The 18,797-nt window shown below is 40.0% G+C and overlaps 1 protein-coding gene across 1 annotated transcript; it reads left to right on the top strand.

Annotated features, from left to right (window-relative positions):
* The first annotated feature begins 1,447 nt into the window (after positions 1-1,447).
* eci3 (enoyl-CoA delta isomerase 3) lies at positions 1,448-18,719 on the top strand. Its single transcript, XM_031904153.1, has 9 exons — positions 1,448-1,566; positions 6,512-6,605; positions 7,513-7,689; positions 8,540-8,609; positions 10,803-10,890; positions 11,661-11,781; positions 12,759-12,848; positions 16,949-17,092; positions 17,862-18,719. Exons 2-9 carry the CDS (start codon positions 6,543-6,545, stop codon positions 18,015-18,017), a joined length of 909 nt encoding a protein of 302 aa, XP_031760013.1. The 5' UTR covers positions 1,448-1,566; positions 6,512-6,542; the 3' UTR covers positions 18,018-18,719.
* Positions 18,720-18,797: the final 78 nt, after the last annotated feature.

The raw sequence follows: 18,797 nt of genomic DNA, 5'->3' as shown, positions 1-18,797 counted from the left end.
AGCCATTAGTTGTGTATTAGGAATTTTAGGAATTTAGGAGCCACCCCATTTGTGTCTGAACTGAAACCTTGCCCCTACTTTCCTGCTTTGTTCCTCTTGGATTTTGTCCCCTTCTGTTTGTAGCATAGTAACTTGCATATTGCTTTTTTTTTTGTTTGTCTGCAAATCACAAATAGATGCATACATAAATACATGGAAAAGCCATTTTTCATTTGTGGTATACTTTCTTTGTTGAAAAAAACACAAATGTAATTAACCCTTTAATGTGATCACAGGAAAAAAAGTATTTGCAAAGTTTTTTTCCAGGGGCATTTTTAAAAATGCAAATTCAAAAATTGATAAATCGGTCTCCCTGTGTCTTCATATCCTTCTAGCTATAGAGTATGCAGTTCCAATATTCTTACTAATGCAGGTATGACTGTTTTCTGGAAGCTAAAACAGTAAGGATACATAAGGATTATGTATTTGGATATGCTAGATAATATTAATAACAGCTATATAAATAACATACCGGTATGCTTTTGTAACTGTGCAAATTACAAGTAACCTTACAACTATGGGAAATTAAATGCAATGCTTCCTGTTCCCCATCAATCACTACTGCCAAGCCAAACTCTGGGAAACAAAGTGGTTTAATGCAGTCCTGTTCTTACATGCCACCTGGCCTGAATTTCCCTGCTGGAATTCCACACCCTGTTCTGTATTTTAATCAAATATTCAATCCCTTACAAGTAATTAAAATTATTAACTATCATATGAGCTGCTCTGTGCTTCCTCTGATGACTGCTTTTTCCTTTTCTGGGGGGTCATGAACCAGGGCAGGATGAAATGACAGGTTTGGGGCAGGTAGATTTGTCAAATTGTCCTTGTGAGGCATAGTGGAGCACTGTAACCATTATTAGATGCTTCTCTTTATTTCTGGGAAATTAGATCTCTATAGTAGCACCTTTACCGTGTATCTGGAAGGATTTCACCCCTCTTTACTTACTGTCTTTATAAAAATATTACAGCCCTTACTAGCCAGTCTTGCTATGGGTTTCATCTACTATACTCACCAGAGCCTTCTTAATGCCATGCCACATGAGGTGTTTTCTATCCCACGGTTGAAAATACAGATACATTTCCTTCTGCCCCCAAATCACTGTGCATTGACAGACCTCAAACTTTTAGTGCACAGATGGGTTGGGTTTTGCCATAAATGCATACTTTGGCACACTGGTTACATTATTGAAGATGTGTTTCATCTACAACAACTTTGAATAGAAGCCATTTCCAGCTTTGCAGTGTGTTTCTCAGAGTATTTTATACAGCAGATTCTTTCCACACCCCCTTACCATTATATACGGTACCCAATGGTACCATATCGGATACAAGCAACTGATTTGCCATAGGCAATGTTTGTTCTTTGAGAAGAGTGATCAGCTTGATTTAAGCCAAGCACTCCAAACACAATCACAACCATGTCTGCTTATTTAGGTATTTAAATACAACCCCTGTTGCTGGTCTGCCGCATTTCCTGCTGTGCGAGACTTCTGTGTTTCCAGAGGCCCACCTTCTGTCCTCAAGGTAAGACATATACACAATGCACACTTTATTTCTTTTTTGCACACATCAGCATGGTATACACAAACACATAAATAGAAAGTATACATACATGCATGCACACACTTTTATCATTTAGGGGCTGATTTACTAATCCACGAACGGATCGAAAGCGTCCGAATGCGGTTTTTTCGTCGCCGTTGCGACTTTTTCGTAATTTGTCGCAACTTTATCGTTTCTTTGCAAAGGGGAAGAAGCACTCCAGTCTGTCGGCAATGCCTTTAAATCATTTATTTGCAGAAATGGACAAACAGCACAAGCTTTCAGGGGTGACCCCTTCTTCAGGTTGCACGAATTGTCGTGACTTTTTCGTAGCCGTCGCGAAAAAATCGGAAAGGTTTGCTCGCTGTTTACTAGCGCTCAATACGAAAAATCGCGACAATTCGCGCAAGTCGTAACGGCTACGAAAAAGTCGCAACGGCGATGAAAAAATCGCAAAAAATACGAAAAAGTTGCAAAATGTTTTTTCCCATTTGGGATTCGGATTCGTGGATTAGTAAATCAGCCCCTTAGTGTTGGTTTTGCCCTAGAAACTGTTTATTTCTCGGCTTGACTAGTGGTTGGGTATTTTGACTATTTGTCACTGCTTTTTCTTTATAGATTTGCTTTATTATTGGATTTTTTTTTGTTTTTTCATAAAATTTTAGCCCTGCATTGCTGTACATTACTTTTTTTAAACAATATTATGTGCCAGGTTATCGCAGGCATATAACAGACATGGAGGAGACCTGACTGTTACATTTAGACAGAACTGAAAAGAACACAAAAGCATAAACAAATACTGCTTTCAAATAACTTTAAAACAACTTAAACTCCACTTTCTTTGAAAAAAATTAAAAAAAAAAATTCCAGCCAAGGAAATTTGTATGCACTGGTTTCATTTTGGGTTCTCAACACGCCAATTACTTCAGTATTTCTATGTATATTATTCATCGAACTCTTCCGAAAATCCCTGGAATTCATATTTATGGTGTTCTACTTTAGTAGCTAAGAAAACATGGGAGATAAAAATCATAGGTGGAGGGTGACTTTTTTTGGGGGGGGGGGGGGGGGGGGGGAATGCTTAGGATGTAAAAGTATTTATATATGCACTTCTGTGAGGGGTTCTCCATCCGTTTGTGTTTGTGATCGGTTAGCTTAAAGGGGTAGTTCACCTTTAAATTAACTTTTAATATAATGTAGACATTGATATTCTGAAACAATGTGCAATTGGTCCTCTTTTATTTTTAATGTTTTTCTTTTATTTCGTTATTTAGCTTTTTGTTCAGCAGTTCTCAATTTGGTTCAGCAGCTATCTGGTTGCTAGGGTCTTATTTACCCTAGCAACCAGGTAGTGGTTTAAACAAGACATGGGAATATGAATAGTTAAGGGGCCTGCATGGAAAAATAAGAAATAAAAAATTACAATAATAATAAAATTGTAGCCTTGCAGAGCAATACTTTTTGTCAGTGACCCCCATTTGTTAGCTGGAAAAAGGCAGAAGAGAAAGGCAAATTATTCAAGAACTATAAAATAAATGAATTAGGAAGACCAATTGCAATGTTTCTAGGAATAGGCCATTCTATAACATACTAAAAGTTAACTTAATAGTTAACCGCCCCTTTATTGTTTGTTAGTTTTATAGAGAGAGACAGCAGGTACTGACATCCCAGGCACATTATATACAGTGAGACGCAGTCTGTATTTAGAAAACCAGCACACTATATGCACTGAGAGGCAGTGGGTACTGATGGCAGATATTCAGGCATCAACTAGTGATTCAGCCTTTAGAACTGTATAGTACCTGTGTATAGTACCTGTATACTGTATTGTATTTGTGTATAGTCCCTGTGTATAGTACCTGTGGGGGTGGGATGAAATCTGCAGCAAAAGTACAGAGTTGGTGAGGTTCTTAGGTAAAGTTACAGCCTGCAGATTCTTCTTTTCAGTCTTCATTTCTGCACTGCCCTCAGTTTGCAATATCTCCTATAATGTCTGTCAAGAAAGCTGTCCTCTCATTGGAAAATCTACAAGAAGAAAGATCCAGCAGAACCGGCTTGCAGGAACAGGAGAAGATTTCCAGGACAGTGCAGAAAAAATCCACCTATGCCTGTATCTTTTTGGATTGGGCGGCACAGAGGGTAGCCCTTACAGCACTATGGTCTTGAGTTCAATTTCAGCTAGGGCACTTTCTGCAAGGATGTTCTCCCTATGTCTGTATGGTTTTCTTCCCACACTCCAAATACATACAGGCAGGTAAATTGGCTTTTGACTAAAGTGAACATAGTGAATGTAATAGCAGAGCTGTCAACTGCCAATGATTGTAGCCCAAGGGAAAGTGGTGTGCACCCAGGAGACACCGAACATTTGCTGCTAAACCCAAAAGTGATGTCACATGCTGGCGCACGCTTCCGGAAGTAACGTCAATCACGCGCATGTGCAAATTGACGCTGGAAAATTGCTACCCGCATACACGAAAACGCTCTGGATGACTACATCCAGAATTTGGTGCGACCTTCTGGGGATTTTTTTAAAAATCTGAAGAATGCTGTTGGATGATGGGAGAGAAGCAAATTCATGTAACTCCTGAAAAGATGCAGTGGGAATTGAATGCTCTGTGATAGGGCCCTGTGATTGTTAGCTGATGTGACTGATGTGAATGATGTATATTCTCTGTAAAGTGCTGCAAAAAAGTGCTATAAAAATAACATGAACAAAATAAAAATTACTACAACCTTTCACTGCTAGTGCAGTCTCTTTTTTATAGTAACGCCCCTTCCTCAACAAGACCAAGTGCAGCTGAGTATCCTTCTTGTCCTTTGTTCCGTCTTTCTACCTCCACATTATCGGTCCCTGTAATAAGTGCCCGCCAGTCATGTTACTACGAGCCAAATCCCCCCGGGGCCTCCCTTTAGCAGCCCCACCCGGATATGAGAATAAAGGCAAGTTCATGCCTTAGCTTCCTTTCAGCGATAATCGCTGTACTCAATCAGAGGCAGTTCCCTAGGAAGAGATTAGCTGTCAGGCACCACAAAACACTTATAATACAGTGGACGAAAAGTTGGGCTGGGCTCGCACCCGAAAACAGGGCTGACATTCCTGCACACAGCCAGCCCTATCTCTTCCAAGAGATCATGGTGACAAGTAAGCTTTTGCTATTCAGCCTGGAGCGAGAGTAACAAAGTTCAAGGGTAAAAAACGAGTCACATGATCAACATGGAGTAGCCATGGGAAGTATGTTCTGTGTAAATAAGTTTGCCTGACGCCTCTGAAGCTGGAGTGTGTATAAGGGTGGGCCACAGACGCTGTAAGTAAGTCTGGGTTATAGCTGGCACCTTTCTAGCGTGTGTCTCGACCTCGTAGTGTTATTCTGTGCTGTATATGTAATAGGTTTGCGCGCAGGGAGATCTGTTGTATTTGCTATTTTTGTGTCTGTGTATTTGCCAGTCTAATACTATATACTATACCACATTTCTCAAGATTTGCAATAGAGTTGCCTGCTGCAACATTTTTTCAATGGTACAGGTAGTAAGAACCAGCAATAACAATAATTACATTCGCAAACACCTTTAAAATCATGTGATGATACTTTAGCTGTGTCTATTAGTGTACTGACACCTGCTGGTGACAAGTGAGTATTGGCTATGTCCCCTAATCTGTCCCCTAATCTGGCTATGTCCCCTAATCCCCTAATCCAGGGGTCCCCAACCTTTTATACCCGTGAGCCACATTTAAATGAAAAAAGTGTTGGGGAGCAACACAAGCATGAAAAGGGTTCCTGGGGGTGCAAATAAGAGCTATAATTGGCTACTTAATAGCCAATAGCTTAATAGCCCCTATGTGGACTGACAGCCTACAGAAGGCTCTGTTTGTCATTATACTTGGTTTTTATGCAACCAAAACCTGCCTCCTTACCAGGAATTCAAAAATAAGCACCTGCTTTGAGGCCACTGAGAGCAACATCCAAGGGGTTGGGGAGCAGCATGTTGCTCACGAGCCACTGGTTGGGGATCACTGCCCTAATCTGTCCCCTGTCACTTTGCAGAAAAATTTGCGAATCTTTGAAAAGATTTGCAAAATGGTGAAAATGTTGTGTGCCGCAAATAAAAATGATACTTGTGTCAAAAAAATTACACGCATCAAAAAAAAGTGCAACAATATTTTGTCAAGTGTTTAATTTTTTCGTGGCAAATTTTTCTGCCTGTTTCAGGAAACAATCCGCCAATGGCGAAATGTGGAAATTCACCTGTTTTTGCAACCATACCCCCTAAATACCACTGCCATTTTTACAAAATTTGCCAGGTTATTTAAAGTTTGAACACATTTTTGCCGGTTTTGGTGTCTTAATTTATGTGTTATTACAGTTGCAATGGTTCAGTACGAAAATTCCGTGACTTTCGGATCTCCAATACGATATTATCATGACTAATACGATTTTTTCGTAAGCATTGGGGGCAGCCCTGTTGCAATGAAGGACACAATGTGGCCCCCTTCAGCTGTTCAATCTCCTGCCTTGCAGTACAGAGCAGACATTGTAGAATAGAGGCAGACACTGGGCTAGAATGTTCTGATCACATTACTTCACAGATTCATTCTGTAAATTGTGGGGTAAGAGATACCACAAAGCAAATGTTGTTCACATAATGCAGTCCCATATAACTTCCTGTCTGCAGGGGTTTTTCTAGGGCTTTTGCTGCCTCACCCAATATGCTTATCTAACATGCACTCCGAATCCGCAGTTGTAAACTCTGCAAAAAATTATGTGCAATTAGAGGTAAATAAATTAGAAACATTTCTTTTTCAGGTATAGGCCATGTAACTGTCAAACAGCAAATCACACATAGAGTGACCTTTGTTTACCTAAAGTGAATTTTTAACTACCCTACTTGTGACAAGGAAAGTTAACAAGCAGTTTTTCTCTGTGCTCAGATCCTCCATTGTAATCCATTGCCAATACACTATGATAAACTCTGAATATATTCCGAAATGTCACATCACAAATTCCAACGGTCTTTTTCCAAAGGTAAGACTTGTTTTGTAAGGTAAATTGCTAATGTAAGACCTAAATTGATGTTATAGTTAAGGCAATTCTTGTGACTGTGCTGTTCTGTAAATTGTTTCACATCATGTTATCTGTAAATGTGTGAATCATTGAAGAATAAAAGATATAATCACTGAGGGTGCCAAGTTGTTAGGCACCCCCAGCAATTCAAGGCACGTAGCTCTTCAAAAAAATTCACCAGCCTGGGGTACTTTACCTGTGAATGAAGCCATTTTGTGCCATGATCCACTCATCCCCTGTGCCTGTTGGAACTTGGTGCATGTGCAGTACAGAAATCAGTAAAGAAGAACTACACTGTGTATGCGTTTGCCCAGGGTGGTGCACAGGTTTCCAGGAACAAAATGTTGTCTCTTACAAAAATCACACCAATCCCATGCTTTTGTTTGTAGGTTTGTTTGTTTTATTAAAAAAGAGGGGGTTGGGCCTGGGGTAGTGGAGTGGGTAAAGGTGGCCACACACGTGGCGATTTCCGACCTTTCGTGCGACCATCGTACAATCGGCCACTAACCGTTCAGGGCTGAAGCGGCAGCTAAGGAGGTAGAAACAATAGGATTTCTACCTCCTTCTGCCGATTCAGCCCTGAAGGCAGATTTTGATCAGGCGCCTTCTATGGCGCCCGATCAAAATCTTTTAACCTGGCCGATCGGCGAGTCGACCGATATCAGCAGCCTCCTGCGATATCACCGGGGTTTCGTATGATATTATCGGTGCGTGTATGGCCAGCTTAAGGGACAAGATAATTGGGGATGGTGCCTTTAAGCCACATGTGGCTATTTACAATATTAATGTGTATACTCTTGTATATGTATTTGTCTTTCATTTATGTAAACATAAAGCAAAATGTTTTGTAATTTTTTTTCCTCTTCAGAAAAATGGAAAAGTCCAGCCTACATCCATCTTGCTATCTTCTAGTGTCTTGAAGCCAACTAATGCAGTAAACAAAAGCAGTCAACAGAAATTTGAGACTTTGCATATAACACACCAAGACAACATCACTACAATAACAATGAATCGACCACAAAGGAAAAATGCTTTTAGTCTTCAGGTGTTACGGTTACCTACATTTTTACATTTATTAGCTTTACCTGTGTGCTGGAATTTTTTTTTTCCATACATTTACACTTTTGTTCATTATATTGTAAAGATATTTTCTGAATAGCACAGGGCAGCATAAGAATTAGGGCTCTGGCACACGGGGAGATTAGTCGCCCGCGACAAATCTCCCTGTTCGCGGGCGACTAATCTCCCCCACGCTGTGCAGGCGATTTCGGCAAATCGCCGAAGTTGTCTCGCGAGGCATTTTCGGCGATTTGCCGAAATCGTGCCGCCGCGTGTGCCATCCCACCGGCGACTTACATTTTCGCCGGTGGGATGGCAACTGATGACAACTCGGGGAGATTAGTCGCCTGCGAACAGGGAGATTTGTCGCGGGCAATATAATGTGAATCTAAATCTTTATTCCCTGATAAAAGCAGTTGCCTCTGACCTTGTTTTCTGATTATATTCGATCCAAGACATGTGCTTACTGAGTAGCAGCAACAATTTAATAGCATACACATTAATATTTGCATATGTTGTTTGCACTTAACATGATTTTCCTTTGCTGGAAAAAACTGTTGTCAAATTTCTCATACCTTTTCTAAAAAGTTATTACTAAAATATCTGAAAAAAAAGAAATGCTACATTCTAAGGCTTTTGGGAGGGTCCCCTTAATGGTAGCTTGGTGGGGAAGCGCTAACCCAGTGAGTGTTTATGAAAGAATGGAATAATATGGCAAGTATGATACAATTTTAAATGTGGGGTATGTAGAAGGCTTTAAAAAAAAAACAAGTAATATTTTGATGTTATTTTTTTTTGTGTTTTATATGCACTTACCTATTTCTTTTTTAATGCAGATGTTCAATGAGCTTGAATTAGCACTAGATGATGCTGCAGCAGATAATTCTGTTTTCACTGTTCTAACAGGTGCGGTTTATAGAACAAAGTCCAACCTATAGTAAAGGCCTCCGTTAAAGTTGTCTAGTTATGGTGCGCTTCCATTTTATTATAGAAAACCTGGAAGTCTGGTGGGGTATTCCCAATTTTATTGCCATGCTCTGGGCACACAGGAGAGTATCAAATGTTTCAGGACAGTAGTATGCCATCCCTTACTGCCCAAAACATTTAGTACTATCCTGTGTGTCCAATAAAATTGGGAATACCCCACTGCAGACTTGTAGGTATTTGTGTCTTTTCTTATCTACTGCATACTTACACTGGTGACAGAGGATGCCAGCACAAATGCCCTAATCCATATATCATACATTTTTATAATGTACCACATGTTTTGCATGTATGTTTATCCATGTATTCTGTACAGGCCAGAAAATAGTAAGCTTATCAGGCAGTGGAACCTAGAGACATAAAACAAGAGGGGTGCTCTCCAGTAGTGTAAACCAGTTAATTTATTGCTTAAAAATTAATTAAAGTACTGATCCTGTACCAGGGCCGCCATCAGAAATTACGGGGCCCCTCACAACAAAATTTTCTGGGCCCCCCTCCTCCCACGCCCTGCCCCCCAATGGCCCCTCCCATCAGTAAAAAGGACACACAGACATTGGTAGCCAGGTCCCCCTAAAACAGTGGTAGCCCGGGCCCCCCTAAAACATTAGTAGCCAGCATCTCCCCAGCATCCTCCAGTTAACCCCCCTCCCTTGTCCCCCAGCTCCTCCCCGTCAGCATCCTCCAGCTCCCCCCAGCGTCCTTCCCACTGTCCTCCAGCTCTCACACCCCCAAGCATCCTCCGGCTCCCCCCCCCTGCTCCCACCAGCATCCTCCAGCTACCCCACAGTGACTTCCTGCAGTTCCCCCCTCTTGATATGTGCCCCAGCTCCCCCCAGCATCTGCACAGCTCAGCAAAGCATCCTCCAGCTCCAGCCCCCCCACCAGCGACTTCCTTTAGCTCCCCCCACCAGCGACTTCCTCCAGCTCCCCCCCCACCAGTGACTTCCTCCAGCTCCCCCCCACCAGTGACTTCCTCCAGCTCCCCCCCACCAGCGACTTCCTCCTGCCCCCCCCACCCAGCGACTCCCTCCGGCTCCCCTGCGGCTTCCTCCAGCTCCCCCCCCCCCCAGCGTCTCCCTCCGGCTCCCCTGCGGCTTCCTCCAGCTCCCCCCCCAGCGACTTCCTCCAGCCCCCCCCTCATAGCGACTTCATACAGCCCCCCCCTTCATAGCGACTTCATCCAGCCCCCCCACCCAGCGACTCCCTCCCGCTCCCCTGTGGCTTCCTCCAGCTCCCCCACCAGCGACTTCCTCTGGCCACGTCCTCTAGATCTGTGCCGGGCTCCCCGCTGCATCTGCACTTATTATATGGTTGCGCCCCATGCGTACGGACACACGGGGCGCAACCAATCAAATTTCCTGCTGGCCACCAATGACAGGGCCTGTAGTTCTTTAAAGGGGGCCAGAGCTAAAAAAAAAACTGTATCACGGCTGGGCCCCCTTTAAAGCGAAGATATCATTCGGGCCCAGGACAACAGCTAAAAATCAGAATCTGACAATTTACCTGCTAAAACTTGCTGAGATCATGTAGATGTCAATGGCAGATGTCTCTTCCCTGGAGGAATTTTTTTTTTGCTTTGATTTTTTTTCGGACTTTTGACAATGTTTTTTTGTGCAGCAATTCAAAAAAGTTGCAGTTTTCAGTAAAAAATGCAGATTTTTCATGACTTTTCTGCAACTTTTCGCGTGCTGACTTTTTCAGTTCAGACTTTTTTTCCACATTCGTGGAAATGCTTTTGTTTGAATTTTAAAATTAAAAAACATCAGAAATGTAAAAGCATTAGTAAATCTGGTATGTGTGTGAAAAAGTGCGTAAATGTGTGAAAGAGCATTAGAGTACATGAAAGAGTGTGTAAGTCATAAAAAGAAGTGTAAAAGTGTGCATAAGAAAGGTAATCACTGACTGCTATGGGTTACTGCCCAGGAGCAAATTTGCCCATTGTTATAAATAAGCCCCACTTTAGTGTGTAAGAATTTTTAACTGAATAAAAGAACGTGTGTGATAGTGTGCAGACATCTGTGTAAAAAATGTGTAGAGAGTGTCCATTCCTCTACGTTCTTATATTTACTGGGTTAAATAGCCTGAAAATTACCATTATCCTTCTGCTTTATACAGGAGCTGGTGATTATTTCACTAGTGGAAATGATCTTAATAATGCTCTCCAGAATCCTTCAGAGATTAAAGAGGAAAAATTTGACCTAAGGTATCTAATATTTATTCTTTAATGGTACTGGCATCCAAAGCCATTTGTCATAAATATTGAACAAGTGCAGGTGAAGGTAGCTCCAGAGTTCCCACAGCATTCTAACTTAACAGATGCAGCCCAGTTAAACTGAAAAATTTGTGTGCAGATGTCATTTTCACAGGTTTCTTCAGAAATGACAACATCTTGTCAGAAGCATAACTGTGCAAGTGCATTAGGCGCATGTCCCACTTTTGACTGCAGTTACCTTGAAATGATGGGAAAATAACATGACAAGTTGCATCCAAAATTGTACTTTGCACACTGCACTTCAGTGTTAAATTATTCCTTAAGTCCCAAGAAATGCATGTATGAAACCTTTAAGCTGTGTAAAGTGGCTTATGTTAATGAAAATCACACGGGGCAGCTTTTGTAGTTGGGTGGGTGTTTTGTAAGCCTGGTGCTAAACACTTGACATTTTTAATAAAGTGGGAAATGCTAAACAACAAGAAAGCTGGTGACAGTAGCAAGCTAATATCTTTATACACATGACAAATGTACTTGTACTAGACATGTACTTTTGTATTTAAATATATCAAAATAAAGGTGTTTTCATTATTTGTATTATGTATTACAACATAACTGTGATTACATTAATTTTGGAAAAATTGGGTATTGGTACTCCAAAAGAGTAGCAAACAGATAACTGGAAAATGGATTCATCCACAATGAAGTAATTAATGTAAATACTCCCAGCTTGTTAATACAAAGATTGTTCTGCTTTAACCCAGGCGATTCGTTCGTAAATTCATTGATTTTCCTAAACCTCTCGTTGCTGTTGTAAATGGGCCTGCAATTGGCATCGGTGCTACTATTCTCGGATTGATGGATCTTGTCTATGCCTCCGATAAGGTAAGGCTTTAACTCCCAGGTTCCTGTTTGTGTAGCTGAACCACAAATTTTCACTTTCTTTGCCTGAATCACAGGCATGAGTAGTTTTATCAAGTGTTACTGTCTGAAAGATGTACAGTTAGGGCTGTGGCACACGTGGAGATTAGTAGCCTGTGACATATCTCCCTTGTCGCCGGCAACTAATCTCCCCGAAATGCCATCCCACCATCGAAAATGTAAATCACCGGTGGGATGGCATAAGCGGCGCCAAGATACCCCCGATATTTCCTCTCAAGGCAACTTCCGGCCACCGCGTATGCCATCTTCCCCATTTCGGGGAGATTAGTTGCCGGCAACAAGGGAGATTTGTCGCGGGCGACTCACCTCCCCGTGTGCCACAGCCCTTAGGAATCTAGGTGGGATGTTTTATTTATTACCATTATGGGTGTGAGGCATTTCAGGTGGAAAAACGTCTTACAAAATACCCTTTACTTTGTTTGGCCCTGTGAAAACGGGTATGGTATGGTATGTAAATCACGTTAAAAAAAATTATAATACAAGTATGGGATCCATTATCCAGAAAGCTCTGAATTACGGGAAGGGCCATTTCCCAAAGACTCAATTTTAATCAAATTCAAATTGATTTCCTTTTTCTCTGTAATAATAAAACAGTAACTTTTACTTGATCCCAACCAAGATATAATTAATCCTTATTGGAGGCAAATGAGTCCGATTCGAGTTTTTTTTTTTTTTTTTTTAGCAGACTCAAAGGATGGTGATCCAAATTACAGAAAGATCCCTTATAATGAAAATCCCAGGTCCCAGGCATTCTAGATAAAAGATCCCATACCTGTATATCTGTGAAATGCCCACAGCAACAAACTAGTTGCCTGGATTGATATTGCTGTAACATGTTTATCAATGAATTGTCATTAGTTCAAGGCAGAGAAACTGTTATTGTTTTATATAACCCTATTTGATTTTTTGTTTCAATGCAGGCCAGTTTTAACACTCCTTTTATCAAACTAGGCCTGTGTCCTGAGGCCTGCTCTTCTTACACATTCCCCAAGATAATGGGCTTTACCAAAGTAAGTCTTTTTGTTTGTGTTTTTGGAGCATAATTTGGATATACAAACACTATCACAGTGATCCTATCACTCAAAAGTGATCATTTTTTGTACTGGAACAGGAACCTGCAGAGACACTGGTTTACAAATGCCTTTGGCTGGTTTTACCAATTTCCTACGTGTGGTGCTTTATGGGTCCATACATCTTCCTGTTGTTGGTGAGACTGGGGTTACCAGAGAAGTTTATCTTAGAGTTTTTCTAAGAACAAATAGTCACTATGAGCCTTCTAACATTTCATTAGTGTTGCTTATGTGACATCATTTTGGCACTAAGTATATAACCATAACTTAATCAAATCCATAAAAGAATGGAATCTAATCCTGTAACCTTTTATGAATAAAATTAAGATCCTATCATAAAACTACAGCATATATAATTTACCTTGAAGTGTAATCTATTTCTGGCATACATCCAATCACAGGTATGCAGGAGGATCAACATCTTGGTTTTCATATTATATTTTGTTACATAAAAGATGTCCTTTGTCACCTTGGGAAGAACATCAGTATAAGTGATATAGAACTAAAATATATGGGAAGTTTTGTGGGATGGTGTCAGATTGACAGAACACATCCTACAAGTCGGATGTAGTTGCATAAGTCAAATTATAATGGGACTGATTGAAAAATCTAATGTGTAAAATACATGGAAGATTTGCCATTCAGCGTGACACGCCTGTCAGAAGGGAACACTGCATGCTGTGTCTGCATCTGACAAGATACAATCTGATGGTGCGTGAAAGACTTTTTTTTTTTTGTTGAAATACATTGACTGTCGGATGTAGATGCAGCACCAAACAAAACACATCATCTGACTATGTTATCTGACTTGCATTACAGCAGGGGGGGTCAGATTGTGTTGGGTCCCAAAATTCTTGTGGTGTTGCTTTACAAGATTTTGCAGGTGAGATAAAGTCTGAGCCATAAAATCTGATAAGAATCTCCAGTGTTTAGCTTTAGCCCATAGAGAAGAAGATTCATGGCATCAGTTTGTAATTTAAAATGCTTTCTCTCTGTGTTTTTCAGGTAATGTCAACTGTTCTTGAAGTGGTACTGTTCACACCTAGGGGCACATTTACTAACCCAGGAACGGGCCGAATGCGTCCGATTGCGTTTTTTTCGTAATGATCGGTATTTTGCGATTTTTCGAAAAATTGTCGCGACTTTTTCGTTGCCATTCCGAATGTTGCGCAAAATCTGGCGATTTTTTCGTAGCGTTAAAATTTGCGCGAAAAGTCGCGCCTTTTTCCTAGCCATTCCGAAAGTTGCGCAAAATGTAGCGTTCGCGCCGAGTACGAAACATTTGGATTCATTCAAGCTTCAGTATGGTGACTATTCTTGGGCCAGGTTGGAGCTGCAGGGTGCCAGTCTGAAAGTTTCGCCCACCGCTTACGAGCGCTCAATACGAAAAAGTCGCGACAAGATACGAGCGCATCGTAATGGCTACGAAAAACTCGCGTTTTTCGCGCAAATCGTATTGGTAACGAAAAAGTCGCGACAATTTCTGAAAAGTCGTAAAGGCGCCGAAAAAATCGCAAAAAATAAGAAAAAGTCGCAAAATGTTCGTTTTCCAATCAGAATTTTTCCAATTCGGTTCGGATTCGTGGGTTAGTAAATGTGCTCCCTAGAGGGCATAATAAATCCTAGAAAATTTTGCTTTTTTTATTGCAAAAGGGGGAATTTACCTTAACTATGTTTTTCTAAAGTTTTAATTTAGACAAGTATTATCAGCTCTAGTCAGTATTAGATTCTGTATTACTGTAGAGGTAAATCTCGTACATTACATTGGGTAACACAAGAATTCACTTTCATCGCCGCCTGTTGGTAATTTTACTGAATTACACCCCATGTTAAAGCATGTTGTAAGAATTGCAATACTTTATATTGATATACTGGTGTACATAAGGGCACTGAATTGACAAACTAATACAATAAAGCTTGCCATACACTATAAGCTCCACTCATTGCCAAACAAGCAAATCTTTCCCCAGAAATGCCCACCTAAGGTGGCTAATCTGATTGTTTGGCCCTAGGGCTGAATGATCAGAATACAATAATGGGCCGCCAGCGCAAGGACTACATCAATGAGCTGATGTAGTCCTCAATCCAACGGTAAAATCAAAGCTGCCTAATCAGCATCTGCCTAATTATTCACCCAGATATCAGTCAGGTAGGCCATCGGAGGGCCCCATACATGGGCAGATAAGATGCCGGATCGGTCTGATGGACCTGAATCTGCAGCTTAAGGGCTGTGACACACGGGGAGATTTAGGCACCACGCAACAAATCTCCCCGAAATGCCATACCACTGGCTAGAATGTAAATCGCTGGTGGGAAGGCAATGCAACATTTCCTCTCAAGGCAACTTCTGCAAATCGCGGCACCGCGTATGCCATCCCACCGGCGATATACATTCTAGCCAGTGGGATGGCATTTCAGGGAGATTACTCCCCGTGTGTCACAGCCCTAAACATGCCTGTATTTCCACCTTTAGTATACATGAGGGCCCTGCCTGCAAGGTCTTACCATTAAAAGTTAATTTGATTCCATAATTTCTACTTTGTGTGGATTTTATTTGGTTCGGTATTTCTGATCAAACCAAAATGTACAGTTTTATATTTGCCTGTACATGCACCTAGCTTGGTGATGTCATCATTTCCATTTATTGGATTTCTGATTGTAAATAATAAAGTAATGGTGAAAAACCACAGCATCACAGTTATGTTGCATGTAATAATAATAAGTGTGTAGTGGAAATTGTGTAACTTGTGATGACTCTCTGTACACTGTTCATTTAAGTATTATGGCCTAATTATATGATATGCACAACAAACTGTTACGGTGCTAAGCAAAAAAAGAGTTTTTTAGCTATGGGATCCTACATTTTAAGCAATTGTGGCTGGTCGTCTTGAAGTCAATCATCCCCCCCCAAAAAAAATGTTTTTTCTGAAAGTGACATGTCAGCATCTTTCAGTCTTCAGTCCTGAATTTCTGCACATAGGATAAAGATACAAGATAAAACCTGACAATGGATATATGCCATTAGGGATAGGCTACATTTAATGCTGCCAAGTTACAGAAGAGTAATGTACACATCCCTGTAGCAACAAGGTACTGCCAATAACTCAACCCAAGTCTTTATTTTTTTGCACTTCTGTTTGTCTTTTCTTAAAGGAGAAGGAAAGGTAAAAACTAAGTAAGCTTTATCAGAGTTCTCTGTAAAAAGATTAGTTGTGTCTGTTTTTCTCTGCCAGAGACACACAGCTTTCAGCTCTCTCCTCTCTGCTGCTCCCCCCTCCCTCAAAAATGCTAAGAACTCACCCCCCCTTAGGAATGTGGATCTGAGCCAATCACCAGGAAGCTGACTCAGTCTAACTAACTGAGCATGTTCACTTGGTCTGGGTGTCTGTGCAGGAGTGAGGCATTATGGGAACTTTCTTTACACAGCTCAGCATTTTTTCTTACTGACTGGCTTCTGATCTTTTGAACTGGAGACATATGGGGTGACTTAAGGGCACTATTGAGACAATTGAAGGTATGCCTGTAGCTTGAGATTAACTCTTTATTAGCCTTTCCTTCTCCTTTAAGCCTCAGCCTTAAAGTGGACATTGTCCAATTCCAAGCAGGTCTCATTCAGAAACTGACTGTATCTAGATAACACATAGGCATATGCTGAAAATTGGTCCGACTGATTGCCTTGATTTATATATATATATATATATCCAGATTTAGAACCATGCTTCACAAGTTAGAAAATACCGCATCTACCTTTATCCCGCAATATGTTTTTTTGTTTTGTTTTCTTTATAAGTGCTCTCTATTAAAAGTAAAGAGTGACAGCGCTATTTCAGTTTGATCCCTTCAGAGCCAGAAATCTATATGTACCACCTGTACCTGCTCTGGTGGGACAGTCCCAGATTGCAAAACCAAAAAGGTACATTTATAACCAGAAAGTAGCTGGAGGTTCGGAAGGATGCTGGGGTATGAGATTGTGCCTGTTTCAAAACTCATAAGTCCTCGCTGTACTTTAAAGGTAATTCTGGTGATTTTTTTCCTCTTAGGCTACAGAGGTACTTCTTTTCAACAAGATATTGACTGCACAAGAAGCTTGTGACCTTGGACTGGTTACTGAAGTTTTCCCAGGCAGCACTTTCCAGCAAGATGTTCGGGCAAGATTGAAGGATTATGCCAGCCTCCCCAAAAATGTAAATAGGACAAATATATTTCATAGATTTATTTATAGATTGTCATAGATTAATGAAAACCAATTTAAAAGTTAAATTTTAAAACTAAAAAGTGAATCCTCATGGTGTGAGTTCTTATTACACTGGATAATCTCCTACTTTATAGCCATACCATAAAATAAAATTCTAGCCTCGCAGAGTTATAGTCTTTAGCTTAGGAGTTTAGTTTAGGAGTTTAGTGACCCCCATTTAAAAGCAGGAAAGAGTCAGAAAAGAAATGTAAATAATTCCAAAAGTATTTAAAAAAAGGTGGATTTAAAGGGGTAGTTCACCTCTTAGAATATCAATGTCTACATCATACTAAGACAATTTGCAATTTGGTCTTCATTTTTATTATTTTATTTTTTAGTTATTTAGCCTTTTGTTCAGCAAATCTTCACTTTGGTATTTCAGCAGCTATTTGGTTACTAGGGTGCAACTTACTCTAGCAACCAGGCAGTGGTTTGAACAAGAGTTGCCAATATTAATAGAAGAGATAGATAGAAAGATAAGTAATAAAAAGTAACAATAACAATAATTGTAGCTTCACAGAGCAATTGTGACCCCCATTTAAAAGCTGGAACGAGTCAATTTCTGCACAACTTGTTTTCTGTGCCTTAAAAAACAATGCTGATTCTTAACTGAATTAATTGCCCTTCGTGCCTGTATAAATAAAAATTCATCTAATGTGTAATATGAAGAATGCTAACTTCTGTTAAATGAACCTTTTCCTGTTATGTTTTTAACCCAGTCTCTTGCCTTCTCCAAACAATTGATTCGTGGATTGGAAAAGGAGAAACTCTATGCTGTTTGTGATGCAGAGTGTGACCTTCTTGCTAAAATGGTGACTTCAGAGGAGGCCATGAATGCAATCATTCAGTTTTTCCAGAAAAAAGCCAGGCTGTAAATATGTGAATAGTTAAAAATATTTCTTTTAAAAAAAAAAAAAAATTTAAACTAATTTTTCACTAAAATACATACAAATAAAAACAAGCGACATTTCATGTATGTGCACATTTAAATTTCTAAGTTGGAGGTGCATGTCTTTACAGAACATATATTCATATGTTTTGGTCTGTAAAAAAAGAAATAATACAATTAAACAAGAATATGTGTTTATGATTTTATCATTTCATTGTTTTGGACAATTCTACACGTTTATATGTGTAGGTTTTAGTGTTCAGAGAATTTACTGATTTAAATGTGCTGCGATTTATGTGCTGTTGTACTTCATTGCCTAGCAAGATAGAGTAAATGCATGAATACTCATGCATGCCAGTACACTTTGCAGAGATATAGGTCTGTAAACTCTGTAAACTCTTCAAATTTGCTACATTAGTTGATACATTTCTTATTGTTGGACTTGCTGAGTATAATCACTCAGTTTCATTCAAGTTCACTCTTACAATTAATAGAACAGTTGCTAACGTTCCACAGATTTATCCTTTGGAAAGGATAATTGAAATCAGGCCTTAACTGTAATTATGTAGTTAATTATTATGGTTAATGAAAAAATAATTACAGTCCCATTTTAGTGTGTTACCTTCCTTACTAAACTTTAATTTATGGTATCATTAACAAATAAAATGAAACTTACTTTTAAAAAAAACAATTGTATTCTCCTTTTTTTATTTAAAAACACTGTCTGTACTTCCTCTGCTTTTTTTTCCCCTGTGCTCTTAATTTC

The sequence above is a fragment of the Xenopus tropicalis genome, chromosome 6 (genome assembly GCF_000004195.4).
Source record: "Xenopus tropicalis strain Nigerian chromosome 6, UCB_Xtro_10.0, whole genome shotgun sequence".
Classification (NCBI taxonomy): domain Eukaryota; kingdom Metazoa; phylum Chordata; class Amphibia; order Anura; family Pipidae; genus Xenopus; species Xenopus tropicalis.
Note: the sequence above shows the minus strand (reverse complement) of the source record. Positions and strands in the feature narration are given on the sequence as shown.

What these genes read in the sequence shown, in the direction of transcription:
- eci3 (XM_031904153.1), top strand. Translation starts at nt 6,543, where the DNA reads ATGATAAACTCTGAATATATTCCGAAATGTCACATCACAAATTCCAAC. An exon ending in TGTTTTCACTGTTCTAACAG is followed by an intron (nt 8,610 to 10,802) that starts GTGCGGTTTATA and finishes TGCTTTATACAG; the next exon opens with GAGCTGGTGATTATTTCACT. An exon ending in AGATAATGGGCTTTACCAAA is followed by an intron (nt 12,849 to 16,948) that starts GTAAGTCTTTTT and finishes TTTTCCTCTTAG; the next exon opens with GCTACAGAGGTACTTCTTTT.